At 38.6% G+C, this 26,753-nt stretch overlaps 1 protein-coding gene across 1 annotated transcript in view; it reads right to left on the bottom strand.

Annotated features, from left to right (window-relative positions):
• The window catches only part of GALNT18 (polypeptide N-acetylgalactosaminyltransferase 18), a 115,875-nt gene that overhangs the window by 61,424 nt on the left and 27,698 nt on the right, over positions 1-26,753 (bottom strand). The window contains exons 2-3 of the mRNA XM_009864924.1: positions 26,604-26,748; positions 16,198-16,364 (exon numbers count right to left, since the gene is read on the bottom strand). Coding sequence (XP_009863226.1) covers positions 16,198-16,364; positions 26,604-26,748 — 312 coding nt within the window. The remainder of the gene's footprint in view (positions 1-16,197; positions 16,365-26,603; positions 26,749-26,753) is intronic.

Below are 26,753 nucleotides of genomic sequence, written 5' to 3'. Positions count from 1 at the left end.
CGGGAACACTATTCCAGCCTAGTTTACTGCATATGACTGCTTCCTGTTCAGGGACCGTTACTGGATACATTACGGCTACAATAATGTGATCACAACAATCGTTAAGCCTGGTCAGGAACAAGCACTATCACTGAAATCAGATATTCATAGTTTTAGAAACAGGCCATGAAGTAAGAAGCACCAAGACCATGAATTAGAGCTGACACAGTGAATAAAATGTATTGCTGAAATAACCACTGCCAAAATTCTGAGAAAATTAATTTCACTTCTTGGTGCTCTGGACTCATTTGTAGAATGACCTTTAAATGTTAAAAAGAAGTGACTGAGAAATGCATTCGAGTCCCAGCTGGATAGCAGCTGTTTCCAGTAATCCAAGTAGTGTTTTATATTTCAATATACAGCATTTAATTCTAATATATTTCTTGGATATGTATGGAACAGAAAAATCACTATTCAGAAGAAGAAACTAAATGTCTGAACGGAGCCAGAGCAGACTGTATAAATCTAGAAGTACACAGTGTAAAGAGCAAATCAGAAACACTCTGTATTTCTGAAACCGTAAAACACAGCAAGCTGCTTGTTGTACTGTAAACTTGATAAATAATCATGACTCCAAGAAACAGCATGGCAGTTCATGTTATGATAATAAATTCATAAGGAAAAGGAAACTGCCCATTAAAACACAATAGTCCAAGTGTAACTACATTATTTGTGGAGTGGATTCAGAGGAAATCAGTCACATTAAGCTGCATTAAAAATGGAATATGCAGATACACAGTTAGAAACGTATGGAACAGAGCTGCTTATGCTCTTCTCTGGATCAAACCTCTCTCTAACAGCAAGGAAGTTGAGGACAGGACTATAAAAGGATCAGGAAACAGAAAGCAATCACAGAATACTTCTGGTTGGAAGGGATCTCTGCAATCCAAGCCTCCACTCAAAGCAGGTGCAATTAAACAATATTATGTAACATTAACGAATAAAGAGTTACTAAAAACAATGCCAGAGAGCATTACAAGATAGGGGTTTTTTAAAACTAAATAGGACTCAGTCTTGCATGCCACGTTGTTTTTTTACAAAAAATCTTACTTATGAGCAGAAGTTATAATTCAACTTCATACTCATTGCACAGGATTACTTCCTTGGGAGCAAAACAGTAGCTATCATGCACCAAACCCGATGACAGCATGAGAGCATCCCTGAGGGTCAGGACAGCAGTAACACTATTTCCCTCTCACTCTACAAATCAAACTGCAGTTAAGGAAAAGCAAAACCAAAGCAAACCGCCTCCTGCAGTGCACTTTGTTTCAACCTCGTCCAAGTATAGAGTAACCAACTCTTCTTTGGAATGAATGACTCTTATTCTGCCAGACAGCTCTTACACATCAGATACAAAATGTTCTGTCCAAGTCAGAAAGATTGACCAGACTACCTGTGATCATGCTGTGTATGACCTGCTATTACCTTCTGCTCTCTAAGGTGCGCTGACACTTGCGGAAGAATACAACTCACCGGAGCAATAGCAATACCCCCCAGCACACCAAGGAGAAATACAGCCAATCTGGGTAGGAAGGCTCTTTCTGACAGATGGGGTTAGTTCCCAAAAAGGACTTGTTTTTACATCAGCAGAGATGCATTCCCACAAGATACTTCTGTCAACAGATAAAAAAAGCCAATCATACCAATATGATTCATTCTTCTAATGGCTAATGGATTGCTGGCAATACAAACAAGAATAGATCATGTAATACCACTTGCAAGTAAAAATTTTACAGGGTGAAATACTGGTATCACTGAAGACAATGAGAATCTTTCAGAAAAAAGTGTTACATGTCCAGGCCCTGAAAGCACACATGACATCATAGCACGTGCAAGCTATAATTAGCCCTTGTAAAAGTCAGCTCTCACAGGCCCTCGCATTATATCATACAGAGTTGAAAAATTCTGCTGAACACAAGGTATTACATTGCACATCCATCAGAATCTGCTACCTGGCATAAAAAGAAGCAGCAGGGCCTACCTCATCACCTAACAAGCAAGCCAAGAAGAGCCTTCAGTGTGCACTTCCACTACAACTTCAGGAGGAATGTCACCTTACAGACCACTTCCAAGTTCATTTGGGACAATCTGGCAAGTGTCTACTGTGCTACTGAATCAGGGGCTTAATTCACATAATTCAAATAACTTGAAAGCTACAATTTCTTTTTGAAACTTCCTAAAAACGTGGACAAAATCCAAATAGTTTTTACTCCTGTAAAGAATACATTCAAATCAGAAATTATTATGGTTTGAATACCGTAAGACCTGCAGGAATTGTTTCTCTCTAAAGATTGGGAGGTTTTTTTGGAAGTATCAACTATGTGCATTTTAAAATTAAAACAAATTCTTTCTTACTTCTTTCCCAGCATATTTGATTATTCCTTAGGAGTAACAGAGTGCTGGGACTGTGCTATTTGGTAGCTGTGGAAAACCTCTAAATTTGGCATATTAGCCGCTGCATCCTAAAACTCACAAACTCCAAGTCTTACGAGAACACAATAGCATGCAATTTGAATCTTCAGATGAAATATATCAGCATGCAACAAATTATTTCAAGCCTTTCATCAGCTATTATAGAAAAATTCTCTGTAGGCATCTAATCACAACCTATCTGTAAGTTTCAAAGAAACATTTGGGGTTGAATTGTTAGATTACAGTTGTTCATGCCCTGCCTTTCTACATCAGAAACATGCAAGGGACAGCAGCAGCAACCTTTATGCTTTGTGAAAAAAAGGCAAGGCATTAAAAATAACCCAGGCTTGAAACCTTTTGAGCTATACGTTTTCGATTCACAATACAGGAACAACACTGTTACTAGCATCCTACTGCAGTATGGGAAAGAATTAGTTAAATCCTGCTTAATTGGGAGTATGTTATTTTTAAACTAAAGTATGTTAATCTGGCTATTAGTATGCCTCCCGGCAGAGAGGAAGCCCTGCTTGCATAAAACATGCCCACAGAAGAACACGTACCAGTCTTGCCTTTCCCACTCCCCAGAAACAACCAGCAGTAGTGTCAGTACTTTTTGACATTATAAGCACTGTGCTGAGATAGGGCAGAATTCCACTGACTCCAGTACTCCCTCCTGGAATTACAGGTGAGCAGCAGAGGCTCAGGTGACTGGGCTGCTCCAGGTTTCTGCTTTATGCTGCAGATAGCTGGAGCTGCCAGGGATGGACAGGATCTGCTCCACACTACAGAAGCAGGCTGGGCTACCTGTGCAAGTTTTCATCTTGTCGGCAAAAACAGAGCTTGTTGGCACTGGCTGAGAAACCCATGAGGAAACACACGGCAGTTCTGGACCTGCTGCCTGCGATTCAGCAGGTAGCAACCCAACAGTGCCGAGCACAGCAGCTTGTGAGATGCAAACGGTAACTGTCACAGAAAACGGACTGAAATCAAAAGCACAAACTGGGCACTGAAATGATCCCACTAAAGAAAATTTCCATAGGTGAAGACAATGCTTGAATGTAACAAAAATGTTTAAATAGCTTCTAGCTTACTTTTTTTCATTAAGGACTAGGCAAACAAGAGTCCAGAAGAACATTCTTTATTACAGTTTCTTTTACTACTACTTAAATATATTAAAGCAGATTTGTTCAAGGTTTGTGTTCTGGTAAAGACTGTCCTGTAAGGACTATGCACCACGGCATCCAAGGACACCGCTCTACTGCGCAGTTCACGGCACACACAGCCACCTGAGCTACGAAATGCTCAGTCTGCACACGGGGTGCTGTGCAGATGTACCGCTGCCAGGTCTGTGAGCAGCTTGACTGATTTGCTTGCAGGACTGAGCCTACAGCATAGGATTGGGAGGAGAGTTTGGAGATGTTTAATGTTTAAGGCGGCAATGACCAAGAAACGGTCTTTCCAGTATGAGAGTACAGCAACACTTGTAACAGCAGTACTTCACAGCGAAGTCCACCCTACAGGTTTTGACCGCCTTTCCCGTGGCAGATTGTACTCCAGCCAGACATGTGTTAGCTCTCTGGCAGAGCTCTGTAATGCTAGAGGAAAGGACCTGTCACTTACAGTCTTCCGCCTGGAATACTGAACAATATGGACCCAGACCATGCAGAACGCCTTAGAGATAAAGGCTGAGACTAAGGCTGCACTTAAAATTGTTAAAAGAGCTCATGTAGAGCATGGGACGGGCTGCTATGTACAGTGTAACACAGCTCTGCAGCTGAAGAAACGTATTACAGTGCTCTTAATGAGCGGCAGTTCCCTCAGATGCCACCCCCACCCATCTCGCTGTCCAGCCAAGGAGTGACAGCGTTGGTGTCTGTGGCTGGGCACACCCTTCAGGCTGACTTCACATCCAGACCTGGAGGCATCGTAGAAAACCACCTGTGTTGGTTCAAGCACAGCTCTCCTTGACACATGTAGTATTATTTTAATTTTCACACCAATATGCCATTCTTAACGTACTACTAACCATTTTACTCGAATCAGTATTTTTAATATCAACTTTTCAGTCATATAAGACATCGTCCTGAAGCTCTATTCTTTCAATCGTTTAAGAGAAGGCACTTTACAATTCCTTAACATCTGGCGATCAAAAGTACTTCTGTAAATGAAGATGACAAGAGCAGCTTTGGTGAGAACTATCCAGTGTCTGAATCAAGCAAATACAGTCAGTGAGGCTCAGCTGGGCTCAAAGATCAAAAGAGGCTATGTCCACATGCAAAAATGCAGGCAAATTTTTCTGTGTTCTAACTTTGTATTTCTGGCTTAAATTTCACTCACTGCAAATCTCTTCTATTAGTGTTACAAAGATATTACGGATGTCGGAGATTTTGAAAACCTAACTGGATGTGCTATGTGATGTAGCTGACCCAGCTTTGAGCAGAGGAGTGAGACCAGATGATCTTCAGATGTCGCTTCCTACCTCAGCCATCCTGTGACTGTGTGACATTTTACCAACTACTTTGAATTTGACAACGTGAGAGATACTAAAAAAATCTCTAACTCTTCCCATTGGCACAGGAACATCTACAGGATTGTTAAGGGCTTTTAGGGGATCTGATTTTTTCGTATTTGTCTAAGCCTCACAAAATTTTGAGGTCAGAATTTTTTTATAGTAACATCAAAATAAATCCACCAAATGCAATCAGCTGTAGAAAGCTCTCTGTAAGTTCCCTTCAACACAAAGAACAGCTCCTGAGATATTTTTATGATGGTCAGAAAATATAATAGGTTTCTTAGAGTATGAAATCCCTACCCTGAAAATCCAGGTGCTGACTTATCACTGAGTTTTTATAAAATGCATCTTAGAACACTTTGATCATTCAAAGACCACCTACAGTTTGAAAAATAGAGAATCAAAGACTGCAGCACCAAATGGATGTTGAGAGACTGTCTAGACTTTCTTCTTGACCCAGCACAGAAACTATGTTCCAGTCAATCCTGACAGAAGTTTGTCTCATCTCCCTTTAAATACTGTCCCATGCCCTTTACAGACAGATGAAATGAAGCATACAGTAAAAATAAAAATATTGAGTACACAGTTAAGAATCACAATACCTCAAACCTACAATGATTAAATCTATATATTTGCATTTGAAACCATAAAAATAATGCTTCAGAATAACTACTTAGAAAATCAAAAGTCATAAATCAAAAGAACTGGAATAAAATATCCAAAAGTGTTTCCACAAATTTCCAGTGACAAGAATATTTTTTCCTCATAAATCTGAAGACCAAGAAGAACTCTTTAGTAACATGCCCTTTTGAAAATTCATAAACATTAACATATTTTAGATGGAAAACTCATTGTAGCAACTTTGCTATTAGAGTTGGTATTTCAGGATCACTCTTTGATGGGGGAAAAGGAATGACAGACAGCAGTATGTCTCATCACCACGCTGGAAGATCTTTTTTTGAACAGAAGTTCACCGGAAAATGCAATATCCTCCCAAGAGCAATACTGAATAGTCACACCAGCAGCCTGTGGGGGGATGATAGCTTTAACAATTTGGCAAGACAGATAGCTGGCTCTCAACACTACGCAGTCATCAGTAACATTTTAAAAACAGCTTTTACAGAGAACATGGAAAAACTGTCCAAATTTGGTCACTGCCAAATCACTTGAACATGACCAAAAAAAGCAAAGGCTAGTTACAAAAAAAACCCCAAAACCACTTCAAATACTAAACTGCCAGAGAAATACATGGAAGGTGTTAATATATAAAGCTGTATATATTAATAAAAGGAGAAGGAGAAGAAAAATCACTGAAGACTTAAAAATTAAACCAGAAAAAAAAATCAAATACATCAAACCACACCACAGACATAACTGATTCAGGGAAAATTATTTTATAGCCCATAAAACCCCTCCAAACTAACTAAAATCAGCTAACTAATAATGAAACTGATCTACCAACTCAGACAAAAAGCCTACTGTTTTGTGATTTGCATTAATTTCTCTTTCAAATAAAAAACAACTTGGTTATTTCAATCATTCTCGATAATGTTAAAAGGAATGGAGTGACAAGAATCTGTATGTTGTCTAATAAATATTCCAGGCAGTTGTCACAGCACTTACAGACCTTTTGATTTTTAAATTTTTTTTCATGTGTAGACCAAATCTGTGGTAAACTAGTACGTGTTTATGTTTATCCATGACTTGCGGTATCACATGATGTAAATGGCGCTAAGGAGGATGGGCTCCATTATGAGTCTAACTCCTAAATAGCACCTTAACCAAGGAACACAGCACTACTTCCATGTGGTATCTCAGAATAATATAAATCACACAATTAAACCAAGCTTACCATCTATTATAAATATATCCACTGGCTGTGAGCAATTAGTTAAGCTTTATGATTAGGGTCATGAACCACACAGGACAGTCGAAAGGGTTACTTTTCAAGAGGGGATTAAACTTTAAGTGAGATTGTCTTCAGTAGACTTGTTCCTGTTTTTGCATCTACGCCAGGAGTAGCACAACCGCAAATGCGTTCACTGACACAAAAGCCAGAGCATAGGTGGTGCCACGTACTACCAAGGAACACAGAACTTTTAGGTGGCTGTGAAGGTACCCTCAGCATTAAGGTATAGTACCTAGAGTAGAATTTTTAGAAACGAAGTGCAGACCAAGAATCTGTTCAATACTCCCTTAAACCCTGTCTATTTATATTATATAATTTGTGTATTTCTCAGCTGTCACTAGTCAAGTCCCTTCTACTGAGCCCTTGGGCTGAAGCTTATGTCAACAAGGGTTCTGCTGTTAATAGGATAATCTACTTAATAGGATAATGCTACCCCTCAATTTCAACAATATCTTTAAGCAAATTATCCAAAACTCACTAAGAATGTCCTTCCATTTCTAAAAGAATACCTTAAAAAACAGCAACATATTTATTTTATACTTACTGATGTTTTTATGAGCCTTTTTTTAGACAGGAAACTACTGAACAGGCAACCGCCTACAAAGGTAACCACATGATACTGATGGGTAGCTGAACGGGAACCTTCAGTGTCTCGTAGTTTTCTGTCTTCCCACATTCTGGAGACAGTGATTCCAGAGATGACAATTTGATGATCTCCACAAGAATCCATCTTCAACACAAGGCATTCCAGAGGTTGTCATGGCAAACCCTCATTCAGTTCTTGCTCTTCTATACAATGCTGTGCAGCACAAATAGCACTAATAAAAATTAACGCTATTTGTGGAATATGTTTTGTCTTACATCAGGGCTAGTCTCAGTACATAAGATCCCACAGGAGGTATAAACCATACACAGTCAGGCAGCTTTTGCCACAGTGTTCCGTAAGCTCTATCTATTTGCATGTGCGGGAACTGAGTAAAGAGAAGAAATACTTATTTGGAAACCAAGAGCTATCTGATGAGGGCACACAAAACCTGATCCAGCACTACAGTTTCACTTGCATGTTCAAAACTGATTGTCAAAGGCACAAGCAAGTTTCAAGGGCAAAAATATAACTAAAAGTAATCCTAAACATTTCATATAAGAAGCAGGCTACAGGGATATGTTTTAAACTTGTTGCTCATACAGTAATGTTAATACTACAAGGCAGGAAGACACAGTCACTTATTTGACATAGGGATGTAAGTACATTTTTCAGGTACTGACATTGCACTTGTTCATGGTAATAAAAAATAGAAATCGTTATTTATTTGCTGGCACAGGAGTTGTCAACTTGTTTTCCATTTTAGAAAACCTTGTTGTTCTCTTTCCACTTTGTGCACATGAGCAAGGATTGAGATTAGGGGCAACAGGGCAGGACAAACAATCATCCAATAGCATGTAAAACTGACAGACCATGTATTTAGCCATAGAAATATTTTTAAGCTTCCTAAAACTTCAGCATAATTCAATTAGATATATAGGGGTTTTTTCAGCTTCATGAAACATTAATGATGCTTGCATGACATTTTCTTGGGGGTTTTGGTGTGTTTTTTTTTACTTTATTTTTCCAATTACTTCTACTGTATGCAAATCTGCCGGTATTCGTACTGCTTGAAAAGACTGCCTCAAATAGACCATGGCAGCTTTTGAAACATTAAACAATGATTAGGCAGGCACTGGGCCAAAGGAGTGTGTCAGGAGCAAAGGAACAATGCAGCAGCCTCTTGAGAGGACTGAGAGCACTTAGCAATTCCATCAAGATTTTCTCTGCTGCCAAACGAAAACAACAATGATTCATACTGCCACGTTATTTAGCATTCATCATTATTCTAAATCATTTATTGGAGAGTTTACACTGCAGTGCAGACAAACCCTGTTAAATTTGATGAAAGGCAAATTGTCCTTTGAGTGCTGGCATCAAAAAAATCTGTGAGAAAGCTTTGGAGCATCTACCATTACTCTCAGGTTACCCTTGAAGGGAAGCTAACATTTTTTTTAAGAAATCACTTGTTTATTCGTAAATTCCACTGCAAAATGCCATAGAGATGTGGCAGAAGGCTAATGGGGAATATGGCTCCATGCAGGACCCCCTCCTCTTTCAGTATGGACTTGCTCTATCTGTATTTCTCTCTACCTAAATTTTCAGAACAGACTTCCAGGAAGTGTGTTAACAAGGACTTGAGTTTTAGAGACCCAAAAAAAACAAACCACCTTTTCCAAATAAATTGAGTGAGGAAAAACAAGCAGAAGTTTTCACTCTCTCACAGCCTAACTTCTAAGTCTTTATTTTCACCATGTTAATTCCATCATTTTAAGTGGAAATTTTAGCTTTTAGCTCTAGTTTCATCACAGTTTTCATAAAGTTTTAAATAAAGCTTTCCCTAAGCTTCCTAGGTTGCTACCTGAAGCATACTACTTAAAATGTTACTTTTCCAGTGCAAAAGGAAAGAATACCATCTGAGTAACGGCCTCACAAAAACCTAACAGTGAAGAATTGAAGTAATTTAAAATTTGGTCATCCAATACACTTGGAGAACACCTTCAAATATTAAACATCAAGCATATCTACAGAAAAAGCATGCCAAAAGAAAAGTCAAGAATTCAAATAGCCTTTGATAAAAGATTTTGCACTTTAACTTCAGACTTGCAGTAGGTTCCACAATGTCTCTAAAATATCTAGCAATGCCCATACATGTGCATTTGTGTATTCCTATTGTGTGACCACAGAATAGTCTGTAATTTATTAATATAATTTTGCTAACTGATTTTTTATCATTTGGTTATACATTTGAACACCCTTAAATACTTATGCAAATCTCTTATCATGTCTTGGACCCTTCAGTGTATTAGAAATTTTCAGGTTCTATCACAAAGATGTTGAAGTGTTTGTAATTTCTGCTCTAGGAGGAAGTTTTACCAGCAGTTTAAGGTAAGAAAACAGCATGAATTATATGAAATTTACCTTTTAATTCTTTTCTCTTTTTACGAAAACTATGCTTGGGATAAGAAGACAAGGTAAAGCTTAATAAAGTTCATTTAAAAGGCATTTTGTGTTTCTTCCCTTATAGAGGACACAACCTTTTAACTCCTTTGCCTAACACTACAGCGTATTTTCCCCACACCCTGTCGTACGTTTGCAGTTTAAGTACGATTCCCTTGATAAGGAGAGAGAATGAAATCTTTTCAAATTCCAGTACAGCTTTCAGATTCCTTTTGTTATGTAAAAAGACGAGAATATACAAGGAAGTTGCAGAACTGGAGCTGAAATCATCTCTGGATTTTGTTTCCTAGCTCCAGCTTTTCAGCATTTCCTATACCGTAGTTCAGCTACTCCACTTTTCTATCTTCCATTAGGGTTAAATATGGCATGCAGATACTGCTGAGATGACACTTAAATTAGTTCCTCCCACGCTGAAAGCAGATACATTGTTATTCCAGATCTTAAAGCTCAGTTTAATGGCAATGGGCTTGTCTTACTAGGAAAAAAAAAATTAATTACCTGGCGATATGGTCTGGAGTTGCACAAAATAATTTTTTCTCTATCCTGCTGCCTACATTAAACTGTAAGTACGGAAAATGAGGGATTTAGGAGTGGCTGCTCCGTCCTCTTAGACTTGCTGTACTGAATCTGACATAGACTGCAACACCGCAAGAGTACTAAGACTGAACAAGCTGGATGGAATAAAGGTAAGATGACTACATATTAACTTTCAACAACTGCTGGCTAGGCAAGATTCAGTACATAGTATTATATGAACTTAGGAATCAAAACCTTTGACGTCAGAAGACTGCAATAAAAGCTCTGCTGCCCACTGCTGTCCCCTGATGTGGACAGAGGTTATACTGTCAGCTTAGACACACACTGAAATTTTGCTTTTCCAACCATACAGACTGAACTATACTAAACTGCGGATTATTAAAATGTCTTTTGAAAGGCCACTTTATGACTGCAAACACTTGCTGAGCACACACTTCCACATCTCTGGGATGCACTGGAAGAGTCACGCTTAGTTGCAGTGGTCCTGCAGCCCCACCTCACTCTCACAGTGCTGGAGATTTCCTAATCTTCCAGAAAACGAGGGCTAAGGACCCTCCATATCAGCTATAAAGAATGGAGAATGTGACAGCTTCCGCTACAAAACAAAGCAAGTTGCATGCCAGTTATCAGACAGCTTTCATGCAACTGTAATTACAAGGCTACAAAAATCAGAGTCTTGCCTCCAGCAAGCGACGCTATCCCCACCTCCATGTGTGACTGAATGCAAGTCAGTATTTGCGCCTGAACCAGTTTGGATTTCCTATATGGGAGAGTTGGAAGCACTGACCTACAAGAATACAACGTAACTATTTTTAAATGAAAGCAAAAGAAAATGTAAAAACGTTATCTGAAAAGGAGGCATTAAAGAGAAAAAGGAAGAAAATAGGAGAATGACAAAAATATGTCACAAAGGAAAGAGCAGAAAACACTGCTGGGGGTAGGAGGAAGGGATGGAAGGATGGATGGATCAGGCAGGAGTTTAATTACTGTGGCTAAAGGACAAGGAGGAACTGAATGATGAGATGAAGCAGTGCAGTTTGTGAGAAAGAGCTGTAAATGCTGGGGCGGGGGAGACAGGGAGAAGAGGTGCAGGTACACTGGAATTCAAGAACATGGCAAATGGAGACTCCAACTGAAGGACATAAGCTCATATAAAGACGAATGAGTTGTATGGAATAGGCATGAGAAAGTGAATATCTGAAAAGAACAGACTGCTGTTGTAGAGGAAAAAAACACAAACCGGCAATCTTCTACTCCAAAATGTCTCTTAAAAATAGTCAAAGTAGAAATATACCTTTCTAATGAAAAGCTCTAGATGCTTTTTGAAAAGTTTGTTTTTATTCAGGCTTTTGAGGACAACGTTGCAAATCTCTCAAAGGTTGCATCTGACCCACTTTCTGTTACTCTGCTAATTTTCTTCAACACTACAGTTAGCATCCTGTGACATCAAGCATTATTACTGCAATTCAGTAACTGTATTCATGGAAATCTCAGGAAAAAACAAGAATTGTTAAACAGAAAACGTCAGAGTATTTCATTCTTCAGCAAAGAAATCTGAGCATCTATTGCAACATTTATTATTAAGTTTAATGTTATAAAAGATGATAATTACTGCCATAATATAAAGTTTCATAAGGCATACTCCGGACACCTTAACGCACACTGCCTTCCCAGGAAGCTAAACGCATCATGACTCACAATAGGCTTTTTAAGAGAGATTTCAAATCATCTTAAAATATCTTTAAGAGGCGCTTCATAATGCAGCAGGGCTCAATGTCAACAAAAACACTCAAAAGCCAAGATGTGACTCCAGGGGCACAGGTCACCACCCTGTCCCCAGAGGGCAGGATGCCACAAGCCAGAAAGTGAATACAACATGATTCCAATAGTCTCCAGCTCAGGCAGTGCTTTTTCTAAACACATTTCTGAGGTGTAATTAACTACCAGCAGTCATAGGCATGGTCACTTTAAGTTTTTCGAAAGCCTCTTCTCTGCAAATGTCTCTCCTCAATTGCTTTGAGAGCTGGAAAACTCTGCCACTTCTGAAGGCAAAAATGAACAAATTAATTCATCATCAAGTTCTAAACTAATGAGTACATTATCTCAGAAAAAAACAAATAGTGCTCTTGCAGAGAACAGGAAAGATTCTGATCTGACCAACAGCACTTAAAACTACAGTAAAACAGCTGAAATCTACATAGTTGCTCTATTTCACACCAATGTGACAGGAGACCCACAAGAAAACCAAATGAGTAATACTGGTATTAGGTTTGTTGTTTTTAATAAATCTCTTGTTATACAGTACACATGCAGTCACTGAAATGCACTTTTTTCCTAACCTTCATTTAAATTAAGTTTTAATACTAATGTACCTAACAGCAGATATGAAACATTTCAGTGTAACGCTTATCAGAATTCCACTGGAAAAGATAGTATGGCAAAATACACACATTAAGCCATACAAACAGCTCTATTAAAATAAAGGATCAAAATCTTGGGACCTGTTAAATCTATTTTCTCCTTTTAAACAGCACACACTAGCAATTTCACAGTTCCCTAACTTGAAACATTTATTTTAAAAAAGGACAACTTCACAGAGAGATTAATTGAGGTCTCCCAAAGCATAATTGGGAACTTGAAAAACTGCACTGAGGTTGAGAGAAAGTCATAGATAATTTGCTTGACATACCCTGAAGTACATGAAATAAAGTACTATAGCTTATATTGTTCAAGACAAATGTACAGACTTCGGCAGTAAACCTGAACGCAGAGTTTCTGAAATCAGACTTCTGGAATTTTAAAAAGCAACTAGTTCTTCCACCGCACTTTTCTGAAATACAATCTACTGAAACTAGGGATGAATCCAGCTTTTCATTACTAGACTCAGAATCTGTCTCACAGCAAGAATTTATGCCAGGTTAGCAGTATATTGCTCCCCCTCAGAAGCAGGAAATTCTGGTGCCCTCCTCTAGTGTCAATCATCACATCTGCTTTTATTTTTAACCACTATGCCATGTGAATAAAATCAAGTAACGTAAGAGACTCCAAGTAAAAAAAGTGTTTATTTGCACTCTGCCTCATTTCTGTTCTCACTTTTTTATTTCTAGTCACTCCCATAGCGTGATGTTTCTTGCCTGTGAAATCCATGGCTGTAGCATCACAGAAAAAAAAAAATCTTACATCGAGTTACAGAAGTTGCCATCCTTGGCTGAAAGCCTGAGAGTAAACATGCTGCCTATGTTTAGGATTTTGACAGGCCCTTGCAAGAAGCAGAGTCTGGAGCCGGATGCAAGCACAAAGTAAGTTTCTGCCCCCTGAGGTAATACTACAGGGAAACCCAGACTAACCCACTTATCTTACAAGCAGCAACACTTGCAAGCTGAAGAGCTACTCAAAAACCATCGAATGACACTAAATATAAAGGATTAGTCTCTGCAATGCTAGAAGGAAGGAAAAAAATTGAAAATAGAATATTGTAACAGGAAACGTAAATTGTAAAATAAATATTTCAGGATTTAAACTAATAATACAAAAGCCCATAAATCATCTTTACAATCGCTCCCTTTCCTACCAAACATCCATCCTCTCCAAATGGATGCCTATTACCAGGTATTCAGCATACATTATGGGATAAAGAGGACTACAGAATCTAATTTACAACTGCAGGGAAGAGAAGCCAGAGAAAGGGTTAGAGAAGTAGCAGAAAATCCTGGAGAGCACTGAATTTTTTTAGGAGAGTAAGTATCATGCTGCACAGTGTGATTTTGTATGACATATAATGAATGACATATAACAACAAGCCAAGACAGCCAAATCAAAGGTTACCTTCCTCTCAATTTCTGCCCTCCTGTTTGGGGCCAGGAATCTAAGGATTTAAGCCACCAGAAGGTAAGAAGGGCAAGCCTGAATAAAAAAGACAGTCAACCCTAAAAATATTATACTGTACACTACCAGTGATGGTACTAATAAAAATTGTAGCTGAACTGATCTTCCTGCAAGATTAAGTGGCTCCTGTGATTTCTAATCTATTTCAGGTAAGATATAATGAAAAAGAGTAATTTTGACACTGATATTTCTGACATCGCTCTGCAACGTGCCCACTAGAGTAACTGCCTGTAAATTACGGAAAAGCAGACTCAACATTGAAAAACCACTTCTTTCGGCTAGATTATTTTTCTTCTTCTGTAGCTGCATTGTGGCCAGTTCCTCCATGTCCAGAAGTCTGCAGCACCAACAGTCATTCAGATTCACTAAGCTCCTGGCATCACATTAACTGTACTAGTTTGAAACATGCAGGAATAAATCTCTACGAGCACATTTCACAGCCCAAGTCCACCAGTCAAAGTTGTATTTCAGTTTTATTTTTTTCCCTATCAAACTGCCATTATGAGGGAGTATACAAAAATTATGGCCACCAAGAACATATCAGTAAAACAACGTGTCAAACGACTGGACTACACAAGGAAACAAACAAAAGCTACCCCCGTTCACAAGATGTTTCTGAATCACACACGTGTGCATGCACGTTGTTTGGGGTTTTTTTACTTTGCTCATAGTTTACTGTTTCACATGTTTTTTTGTTCACTTCATTGCATTGCTACAACCTACGTTGTGCCATAAACTAAGAACGGTAACTCATAAATCCTGTGTGCCAGTTTGTCCACAGTTCTATGAGTAGGTGTTTCAAGAAAAGCGTGGTCAGCCTTAGGTAACTCTACAGTATTATTCACTGAGACTAAAATTAGATTTGACATATGCCTACATCAAAGTTGTTGGATTTTATGCGTACTTTACAGAGTCAGGATTTTACTTTTTCCTTCACTGATAGTCAGCAGAAAAGGAGATGATGAAGCACACAGCCTGGGGTGGGGAATTTATTTACTTGTTTCCCAGTAAGTTTCTTTTCTGTGCAAATCTGAGATTTGCTTGTGATCAGCAGCAAGTCATGGGATCCAGCTATAGGGATCACATAACAGCCATAACGATGGCAAGGATAAGAGAAGCCCTTTGTTCAGCATTTTCCTTCAACAGGATAAATTCAGATTCTTTTCGTATTTCAGAAGCTCAGAACTAACCCCCTAGCAGCATAAAATTTTTAGTTAACCTCAGCATCCCATGCTTATTAAAATCTAATTGCTAAGGTTGCAAGAAAATATGACTTGCCAACAATGTCCAGCAAGGCTTCACTGACAAACACCAAGGCAAGTCCTGAACAAACAGATATGGGCAGTCCTATCCTTCAGGTCACGGAGAACAAGATCTGAGTACATACAGTTGAAAAGCAGCAAGGTAAATGCTGCCAATGAGGAAAGGAGAAGAGAAATCTCAAGAAGTCTCTAAGAAACACAGAAGGATGTTTTAAATAAAAGAGAAAGAGAGTATGCACACGCAATCTTACAACTGTACAGGAAGAGCACAGAAAGAGTATAATCTTGAAAGCACTCCGAAGTACTAGGAGTAAATTTCTTAGGCCTCTAATCTATTGTTATACTCAAAATTCTGCTTAACTTAAACATCTTTAACACCTTAAAGATACAGAAACAGCATCCGATCTTTGTACACACTCTTTTTAACATGCCGCACCTGTGCATGTGTGAAGACAGTCCAGCAAGACTGTGGGATGAAGATGGGAGAAAATACACTGACAACAAATGAAATGCCAATGGGATGAGCAGGAGCCAGAATTGAAGGATTCTCATGTATGATACAACCTCTAGTGAAAAAACAAAACCAAAAACCTCTTACCATTATTGCTGTTATCATCAACTAAAATAATCTCTTTGAGCAGGTGAGCAGGAGTCCGGTCAATGGCTGAATGAATGGAGCGCAGAATCACTGAGAGAGCTTCATTAACAAATATGAATACAATGCTGACCTCAGGAAGACTGTCAGGAAATGTAAGGTTTCTGCACCTGAAGAAAAAGGTACAAAAAAAATATATTTTTTTAAAAAAATGTAAACTGTTGGAAGTCATGAAGTCAATACAAACTGTTTCAGAGAAATCTACCACCAGCCAAAAGAATGATGAGAGCTTTTGTAGGCATGGATCAAAAGTTCCCCATACCTGTTCAGAGTACATACAGCAATAACCAGATGAATTACTAGCTAAAAAAGAAATCCCTGAAATCTCCAGAACCTGCCCTGTTCATCCAAGGCCTAGAGTGAGCTCACTTTTCCACTTGAAGCCCAAAACAGTGCAAGAGAGATGGAAACTCTTGTTTAAATGCAGCTTCCATAATCTGTTGTTCACAATGTCCTTCTGGACAGTGCAAACTAGAATAAACAGAGTTGGTCCCTCACTTTAAAAAGCATCTTCTTAATAACTACATAAATTATTTTTGCTACAGAATCTACCATCTATCTCAGTCAAAATCAGAATCTTCTTTTTCAGCTCAATAACACCATAGTATAAGATCCAGCTCCACAGAACATCCTGCTACCACTTGCAGTAGGGAAATGCTACCCACTACTTGGAAATTCATGGGGGTTTTTTTGTAATTTTATGAAGAACAGAAAGTTCTTTTAACAATTCATATCTTCTGAACTGTGAGCAAAATGTTTCTTTTTTTAATAATTCCTAAAGTTAATTAAGTAGAAATAATTACTTTTCTTTGAAACTTTTAGTTTTTTATGTCCCATTTCTGAACAAGAATTCTACCTTTTTCACAGATCTGAAACTATCTGCTAGGATGAAATCAGGCCACAGGCAGACCTAGACATCATTTCTAGATAGGCTCTGTAGATGGAAACGATTGATGTTAATGCTTTTGTCTGCCTTCTGACAACGCGAAGTGGCTATCTTCTCTCAAGATGCCTAGTGGAAAGCATTACTAACCGCCAATGTTTAGCACACAGAAAGGATGGATGGATTCACAATTTTTAAATCATGCCTTTGTAAGACTCAACTAAATCTGTTCTTCAATTCGCAGAGAAAACATAGCATATTTTTAGCATTCTTCACATGCTGAATGTTGCACAAAAATTTAAGTTCAATCAAGATCATGAATTTACACGTATGTTTTTAAATCTTCTGGAAAGAGTTAGTGTGCAGGACACAGGACATCCAAGCACACTGACATACACCTAATATTAAAAATTCAGCTGGTCAATCAATTTTCACAATTCAGTCACTAGCTTGAAACTGATGGAAATCATATTAAAGAAGCTATGTAGTATTTTAGGTACTCTTCTCTTTGTCACCACGTGAAAGAATTATACAGACATGTAAAACAGAAAACTCAAGTCTCGAAAAAGTAACAAAACCAGTTTTAGTCTTACGCTTACCAGGATTATAATGCCACAGTAACTCTTGCTAAGTAATTCACTTTTTTTCTTTCTTTTGCAACCTACCATTTATTGTTTTCATTTAAGAAGCGCTGCTTTGGCTGAAGGAATAAAGGCACCTTCACAGAGCATGTCAATCAGGTGTGGGGGCACTTCACTGGTAAGCCATAATCTCAGAATGGTTGAGGCTGGAAGGGACCTCTGGAGATCGCCCTGCCCCACATGCTGCTCAAGCAGGCTGACCCAAAGCTGGCTGCCCAGAAGCCCATCCAGAGAGCTTTTGGGTATCTCCAAGGCTGGAGACTCTACAACCTCCCTGGGCCACTTCTGCCAGTGTTCGGTGACCCTCGCAGTAAAAAAGTTTTCCTGATGACAGTCTGACAGAGCCTCCTGCATTTCAGTTTGCAGCCATCACCTCTGGTCCCATCAGTGGGCACCACTGAAATGAGACTGGCTCTGCCCTCTCTGCAGCCTCCCTTCAGACATTTATATACACCGATGACATCCCCCCGTGCTTCCTCTTCTCTAGGCCAAGTCCATGAGGTGCCTCCTACACCCTAGAACGAGTATTTTAAGCTCTGAAATTGTTCATTAGAGAAAGGTCATCTTTCACGGCGAACAATCTCTAAAAGCACTGCCTAAAAACACTTCCCCAGATGACCGAGTAGCTGAAGCAGGTACAGACTGACTTGGGCTCAGCGCTGTCAAATCTGAGGTGAATCTTTGGCAAATATGAATTTTAGGTGCCCCCAGGTTAAGTGGCACCTGAGAATAGAATTTTCAACAGGTATACTTCAGGCTCAGAGTGGCTGGGAGGCCCCTGTACTTATGATCGCACTATAATTTTTAAATACTAACCCTCACAGTTTTCCAAAAGGTGCTAAGACTATCAGAGATCCAGCTCCCTGAAGAACAGACCTTTCGTAGCACATGGTGTGTGTGCATGTGTGTGCCATTCTGCACTGAAATCCATACGTAATCTGCACACTAATACTTTGTGGGTGTCATTTCTTATACACGTTAGACGTACAAACTTGCATGGGCATTAACAAGAAATTATTAACGAAATTCTAGTCTCCTGTACACTTTGATAAAGGTAGCACATTTCTGTTTGATATGATAATGGAAATTTCATCCAAGTTTTGAAAACTGGTCTTCAATCAGACTATGAACTACTTAACAGACTTAAATATACTGAAATAATTTTCAGTATTACCCTATAAAGAACCTACAAAGCCTTTTATTTTAGTGATTCACTTGCAGCCAAAATGCGTAGAGTTATAAAACGCTCCAGCAAACAAAGCTACAGCCAATCCATCTTTCAGCTGTCTAGTTTAGGTATAGTAATATTTGTTATTCTCAGCCATACCAATGTACAAAGAAGCTAAGAACGAAACTCTAGAAACAACGGTAAAATACGTCACCTATCACATAACGAGCAACGCAATAACTTTGGAAAATATTTTAAATAACAATGAAAATATACTGAAAACAGTTTAAAGAAGTTGCTTTTCTCCTCTGACAATTAAGCTAAGGTTGAGATATATGTAAAAATACACTTTTAAATGAAATTAGTGATAAATCATATTTTAAAATGTTCCAGATGGCAAAACCAGACCCCAAAACACTGCTGCCCTACCATAAATCCATGCACAAACTAAAATGTTAAAAAAAAATTCTGCTTCTGACATGTCTTCTGTCCATTTGAAGGAAATTATTTCTATTGTTTTTTCCTACCTGCATTCATTTACACATTTTCAAATTAGATCACCTTGGACAATATTTTCCATTGCCTGGCACCTTGTACAGACAGGAGCAGAGCTGTGAATGACACCTGACTCTCTTTTTGCTCCACCATGCATTAAAATATAACTGCATACAATACAAGAGAATAGAATTACGCTCTCTTTGTGTCTAATTTCTTTAGTTTTTTCAAATGGATTAATTTTCAGTGAAGGTACACTCCTAAACTGAGTTCATATTTTCTTTTTTCCATTCAGACTCATTTATCATCTTTATTTCCAGCTTGAATTAATCTCTCTTTCAGCGTGTGTAGTTTTTAATAAATGTATTTTCCCATCTACACTGTTTTTCAAATTAGATGATCACAACAAAAATTACCTACTTTTTTACATTCTAACAAATCAAAGTTAAATCCATACACCTCAGATCATGCACAGAATGCAGAGCAGCACCTGTGCAGTTTCACAAGTACGTCTGTCTTCTTTACACCACATTTTATGCGAAATAGAATTTCTAATACTAGGAATGGACTAGAAATAGCTACAGAGAAAGGGCGTGTGTATATCTGTATAAAACATGCTGAAGGGAGGAAAAAAGAGGAAATTGTATGGATCAAAATCTTAGATTCATTAAGCTTAAGAACTGAACGGTTGCGTGGCAACCAGGAACGTACAAGTTTCAATGACAGGGGCCTCGGACAAGACCCCTAACCTGCCCCTCTGCAAAGTGAGGCTCTTGATAAAAAAACAAACCATGAAGTATAGAAATACTTCAGTATTTCTACTAAATGATTTTTAAATATAAACTCAAAATATTACTAAGATTTACAATAAGAAAATCAGTCCAATGTAGCTAAAAAATTACCTCTAGCAACCTACTCTGCTAAATTACATTGGGCTAATAACACTAAAGTAACAGTTGTCATGGTTACCAGAAATTTAGAGAAACTCCTGGTGTTCTATTTCAAGCACAACTCTGGTAAATGGAGGACAGCATATATTACGAATCTTCCTTCAAATATTTGCCCACAAGAAAATTATATTCCTCTAGAATATATGCATTGTGATAAGGCAATTCAGCCAGTCACATTAAAATTAGTTTAGCCTAATTATACAGTAAGAACAGAGCAAGAACGATTTCCTGTATTAATAACTTACTCTGAGATCTTCTACAAACATGTATACAAATTATGAAAAAAGGATTATTTTCTGCAGTTTTTGAGAACCTTTCACCAATTCCTCTAGAATATATGCATTGTGATAAGGCAATTCAGCCAGTCACATTAAAATTAGTTTAGCCTAATTATACAGTAAGAACAGAGCAAGAACGATTTCCTGTATTAATAACTTACTCTGAGATCTTCTACAAACATGTATACAAATTATGAAAAAAGATTATTTTCGGCAATTTTTGAGAACATTTCACCAAGAGTTACCTCAGTATTGCATCCAACAATAGCAACAGAACACGTTTGTTTTAATCACTAAATCATTTCATCTATTCCATGTTTTTTTAAAAACACAGGATGCAATAAAGCACATTACCAAAACAACCGGGGTTAAAGTATTCTTTTAAGAACGTATATGTGCGGGAGCTTTAGTTTCAACAGAGTAAGAATCTCTCAGAAACACAAGCAGAAACAGAATTGCTCTTTCTTCAAGATCTGGTAACATTCTGTCATAGGCCAAAATAGCAAATGGAAGTTCAAGACGTATGGGAGTTAAAAAACGTCATTCTGGCATAAGTGAAATAAACAGCACTAAAATTCCTGCAAAAGAACTGAATCTTAGAAGAACTCTAGATCAACTATTTGTGATCACTCTTCATTTTCTCTTCCACTATCACCAGTATTTTAACTGAACTATGCTAATAAGGCTGGCATTGAACAACATATAAAAACGACTTTTTTTCCTGATCTCTGAGGATTCCAATCTATCATTACAGAATTACAGCCAGTAAGACAGTGCTGTTGGAAATGTAGGAATCTTTGTGGTCATCACTTTCTATTACAAGGGAGCAAAAGCAGGCATATTGTGTGAGGAATTTAAATACAGGGTTACTGTATAAGCAAACATGGCTAACTTTTTTTTCCTGGCACCAATCCCTACAAACAAACAAAAAATTTGTAATAAGCAAAGATTAGGTAACATGAAAGGAACATGATTTCCTGCAGATAAGTTTCAAGACTGTTAACACAAGTGATTAGTTCTTGGTCTCTAAGCATCTTACAGCATTGATTTACTCGTAGCAGACTGACTCCCCATTCCTTTTAACAAAAGCTATTCATGTCAATAAAACTATACAATAAAGGTCCATTTTTGTCTCGATTCTTACACCCAAGATCTTTCTCTGAATAAAGCAATAAGAACAGAAAACTGGGAGTTGATGACCTTAATAAAACTCATTTTGTATGAAGATGAGAAGAATTCCGTATAGCTATTTGGCCGATCCTTGTGAGTCAGTTTGAAAGCGGGGAAAAGTGAGACGAGAAAAAGAAGAATCAAAGGTATAGAGGTGAATAAAACAAAGCAGGGAATATGACAGAATTAAACATCATGTATCTAAGAAGAACACTGCATAATTTGGTAATTTTAGGGCTTCTGTCCAAAACAATACAAAAGGTGAAGCATCAGGCTTTTGTGCTCTTTCTAGAGGTTTCCTTTGAAACATCAAAACCAACATGCAATATTTATGTTATCTTTCATGATCAGAAACAACACAACTCAGAAACGAACGCTAATATAAACCCAGCAAAACAGAACTGTTTCACACACACATGTAGAAGCAAATGCTTCTGAATGCAAGCCTGTAGGACTTTCGGGAAGAAGCAGATCTAACATGCAAATGCCCAGCCTGAACCTCTCAATTTGAGATCACATGTTACTCTTGCACGTCTTAACAAACAAAAATCTGCAGGTTTATGTAAGTCTGATGTCTTGCACACTACATGCAGGACAGCACTGTACTACTGTAACACTGATCAACATTTTGGACAGATGTACACAAATAAGCAGCTTTTGTCCGAAAACGTATCACTCTTCTGCACCAGCCAAAGCTCAACTTTTCTTCCTTGTTGTCCTATTTGCCTTCATCGGATTTCCTGCCTGCTCTGTTTGTGCCCACTTTATCACAAACCTAATTTGGCTGTTCTTCAAAGCTTCTACTGTTGTCCCTTGCTGAACTGAGCCTAAAAGCAATACACAGTTTGGGACTGGTGAAATGTCTGAAACAAGAAGCACTTACAAGATGGCCAAAGCCTTCCTCTGCACAGGAAGCAGGACATCTCTGTGCAAGATGCCAAACAGCACAGACTCAGATAGGAAAAGGGCAAACCTGCTGCAAGCCAAATGCTATACCATACTATTTAACAATCTTCAAAAATGAAAAAAAATCTGAAACTAAATGCTTCTTTCCCCCTTCTACGTTTCTTGCCTCTGCTTCTTCATAAAATAGCTTTTAACAACACAAAAGAGGTTTGGCTGACCACAGGCATGCTGACTGAATTTATGTCAACTGGTGAGCTCCTTCATATCATGCAGGCTCTACGGGAGCAAAACTCCGCAAAACAGTTCCTCTGCTGGGGTCCCTGCTGCACATCTCTTTTTCTACTACCCCTCACTCTCTCATCACAAACAAGGAAGAATGCTATCTCTCTTTCCCGTCTGTGCTTCAGCACACTGCATCAGGCAACAAAAACTGACAAGCCAAAGGAGAATCCTAAGCACATACACTCAAAAGGAGATTTGGTACACAGGTTTAGGATCCCTAAACCTTCTAACTTTTAATGATGTATTTCTGCGTGAGTTTGTTCAACATTTCACTCACAATAAGCTTTGCGGGTACTTCCTGTCCTACATAAAGTAATGAGCATGACAGAATTATAAGTAACACGGAAGTATTATCCTGTTCTTGCGTGCAGTAAGGGCAACACTGCCTTCCTCAATGCTTCCAAGCTCATTAGAGCCAGTAGTTATTTAAGTCTGAGATGTAGACATGTTATGGGCTAACAGATGCACATAAGAGTGGTAAACAGCAGAGCGCCAATTTCAGCAGCAGAAAATAAACTGAGGCCTTGGGAGAGATGGTATAAGCAATACTCCACAACGCTGTTTGTACTACCTACTAAGTACTGCAAAAATAAAGCCTACTTCAGGATGGACAATTGCTTCAGGAGGCTGGGATATCCAGTGAGTTATTTGTTACAATCTGTATTATAACAGATTATTTTGGACTGTGCAGGGGACTCCACTGTGCTAGTGCAAATACCCACAGAGAAAAGTAACCAAATTCAGAACATTTTATCACAAGACGAGGTTCATGGCTGTACAAAGGGCTAGACATCACTCTGCAGTACCTAGAACACAAGAAGGTCCCACTGCAAGGTATGACAACTTCAGGTCTGACCAAATCGCAATCTGCTGGATGTTTCCATCTGACTGATGGTCATTTTCTTCCAGGGAAGCCAGAGTTCAGTGGCTTGGGCAGACTGCACGGCCCTAGTGACTGCATGCGGTCTCTTACCTCTGCATATCACCCACAGTGGAGGGCTGGACAAGGTCAAATGTTTGCCCTCTCCTCCACATGTGTTGTGGCTCAGCCATCTCTAACTGTTCTCTGGTTTTCGCACGCCATTGGATGCTGACAATATCAATCCTAGAAAAACCTGAATGCTATAATACAGAGTTATTACATATGTGAAGTGGCCTTTCTCACTGCAGAACCTTGAAAGAAATGCTGACTTCCTCTACTAAGTTATTTTGATGTGAACTCTCACCACTGCAGGCAGAAAGAAGAGCCATACCAGTATGATCCATAAATGGGCTACTAACGCCACATACTCTTGGCAGATCACTTAATTCTCCCAGTTACAACTGGGATGCACGATATATGAATTATAATGGATTTCAGTTATACGTGTATTTCTACTGTCTTTCCAACTTTCTATACTTCACACGATAGGTTATGAATACAAACAGTAGGCCACAACTGAGCCCGGACATACCTACACAAACTCCATTCCCTTAGCTACCTTACCTCCACAAGCGCTTGCTGGGATTCCAGTGACACCGTGACTCCCGCAGAACCACTACAAAACCCAGGCCAGTGAGCTTGGTTAGACCCAGGCTAACTCCATCCAGAGTCACTGTGATACCTCTCTCACATCTGTGCTTTTGCACATTTCTGCTCAGAACAGGAATACTGTAACTGAATGGATTAACTCAGTCTCCAGGCCGCTTGCTGTGCGCTCCCTTCAGATCAAGCTATCCCTGACTTTGGTGCTATGCTGCTTAGCCTACCCGTGGATAATGTAAACACATCTGCGTAGACTCTGGAACTGACCAATATGATTGGCTTTAAAAAGAGGAGCTACAAGTCCTCAAAATTGATTATTAGAGTGAAAAACATATTCTCACAGGGTAGGGTTTTGTTCCCACAATAGCCTTGTGTGTGCTGTCACCAAACAAGAATCTGTATTATCAGGAGTGTGAATTCTTTTTTCAACAACACGACTTTCAGAACATCCTGTTTCTGAGCTTTGTACTCCACAGGGTGCTGTAGGTACAGCAAACAGTTCACACGCTACCTGACAACACACTTCATTTCCCTCAGTATCAGAATTTACTGCATTTCAGCATCAGATTGCCTGCTTCTTCCTGAGCAACAGTAAAAGGTGAGGAGAAAAAAAATTTAAAAAAATCTTCCTGAGCTACCATTACTAAGCCATTATTTTGTATGTATGTATCTATAAACATCTTGCAATGCACAACATGCCTGTAGCAGATAGTTAACTATGGATCAAATATTTCACAAAAATTATGATTTGTTTCTAACTGCAGATTCTTTTAAAATCCCAACCTTAATATAATTCTTTCAGCTAGAGTAGCATTCATTTTCTCCGTCTTGATTTTTAAAAGTCACAGTAAAATAACTTGGATTAAAATAATTCAGGAGATTAATTTCAAGAGACATAAGAACAGAAATATTTGTATCACTTATGTCTTGTTAGTGACAAAAGATTTAGTCTTCCTCTAAATTAGTTGTCCCTACAGACAGTGCTAAACTGATTTCACCAAAATACAAATATAAATGCACGGACTTTGACTTCCTTAAAGTCATTATTTCAGCAAATCAACAACATAAATATTTCTAAAATGTAATACATAATGATACATAGCACAGACATATTGAAAATTACTAAAGCACCATCCAGGTTGGCCTTCAAACATTTTCATTAATATCAGACAACTTAGTATATGGCAGAGTGCACTGCTTTAGTTATTAAAATATTGGTTAAAATAAGTGAGTAGAATCACATGTTCAATTCATTAAGTACCCATCATGCTCATTTTAATGATTTTTTTTTTTATATGCTGAAAAAAAGCAGTCTTCCCTCCACCTGCTTCACCATCCCCAGAGCTGCTGTTTGTACAAATGATCACAGGTATCACCAAGGCCGAATAAAAGTCGAGCATTAACCATCTCTGCGAACAGTCCTACCGGAACAGGCCTCAAACACATGAAAGGAAAAACTGTTCACTCCCTTGGTCCCGTCCATCTCACCAAGCCACTGTAGAGGAACAGTCGACGTAATGTTCTTACCCTGCCTGACAGGCATGCTCCCTAGCAGAGAAGAGCCAAGCGAAGGAGGCTCTATGGGCTTCAGCTTGACTCAATTGTGTATTTCGTCACTAGAGCTCAATGGTTTCCCTCCTCATTGATCTTTACCAAAGAGTTTTGGGCTTTCAAACAGAGCAGTCCTTACTTTCTTCCTATCTTTGTCACATCTTGTGATAAAACTGCAATTTAACAAAAGGTTATTCTTTTAGCAATAAAACACTTGCTATCTAATGTAAATTGTAGGCAAGATTAAGGTTCCAAAGGATCTTGGGTAACTTGTAACGGATATTTAGTGGAATTTTAACAGGACTTGATTTGGGCACTCAGGTGTTTCAGTAGACATTTGAAATGTACAACCTTCATATATTCAATAGAAATTACTCGTTCTGGCCACCATACGCAACCTACCTTCTACATGATCACACAACATAACACCTCCAGGTATAAAAGAGTTAATAGGCTCTACAATTCGGGGTGACAATGCTAGGTTGAACTACAGCACTCACCCGTTAGGCCTAAGGTCAGGCAAGGGCCTGTCCAGTGGCAAGCGATCGCTCAGGTAAGCATTGTAGCCGTAATACTGGAATTGTTTAAGGGCGATACGTCTGTTTTCAGGACTGAGGTCCTGGCCCCAGTGAGCAAACAAAGATGAGTCA

The sequence above is a fragment of the Apaloderma vittatum genome, unplaced genomic scaffold (genome assembly GCF_000703405.1).
Source record: "Apaloderma vittatum isolate BGI_N311 unplaced genomic scaffold, ASM70340v1 scaffold6962, whole genome shotgun sequence".
Lineage (NCBI taxonomy): Eukaryota > Metazoa > Chordata > Aves > Trogoniformes > Trogonidae > Apaloderma > Apaloderma vittatum.
Note: the sequence above shows the minus strand (reverse complement) of the source record. Positions and strands in the feature narration are given on the sequence as shown.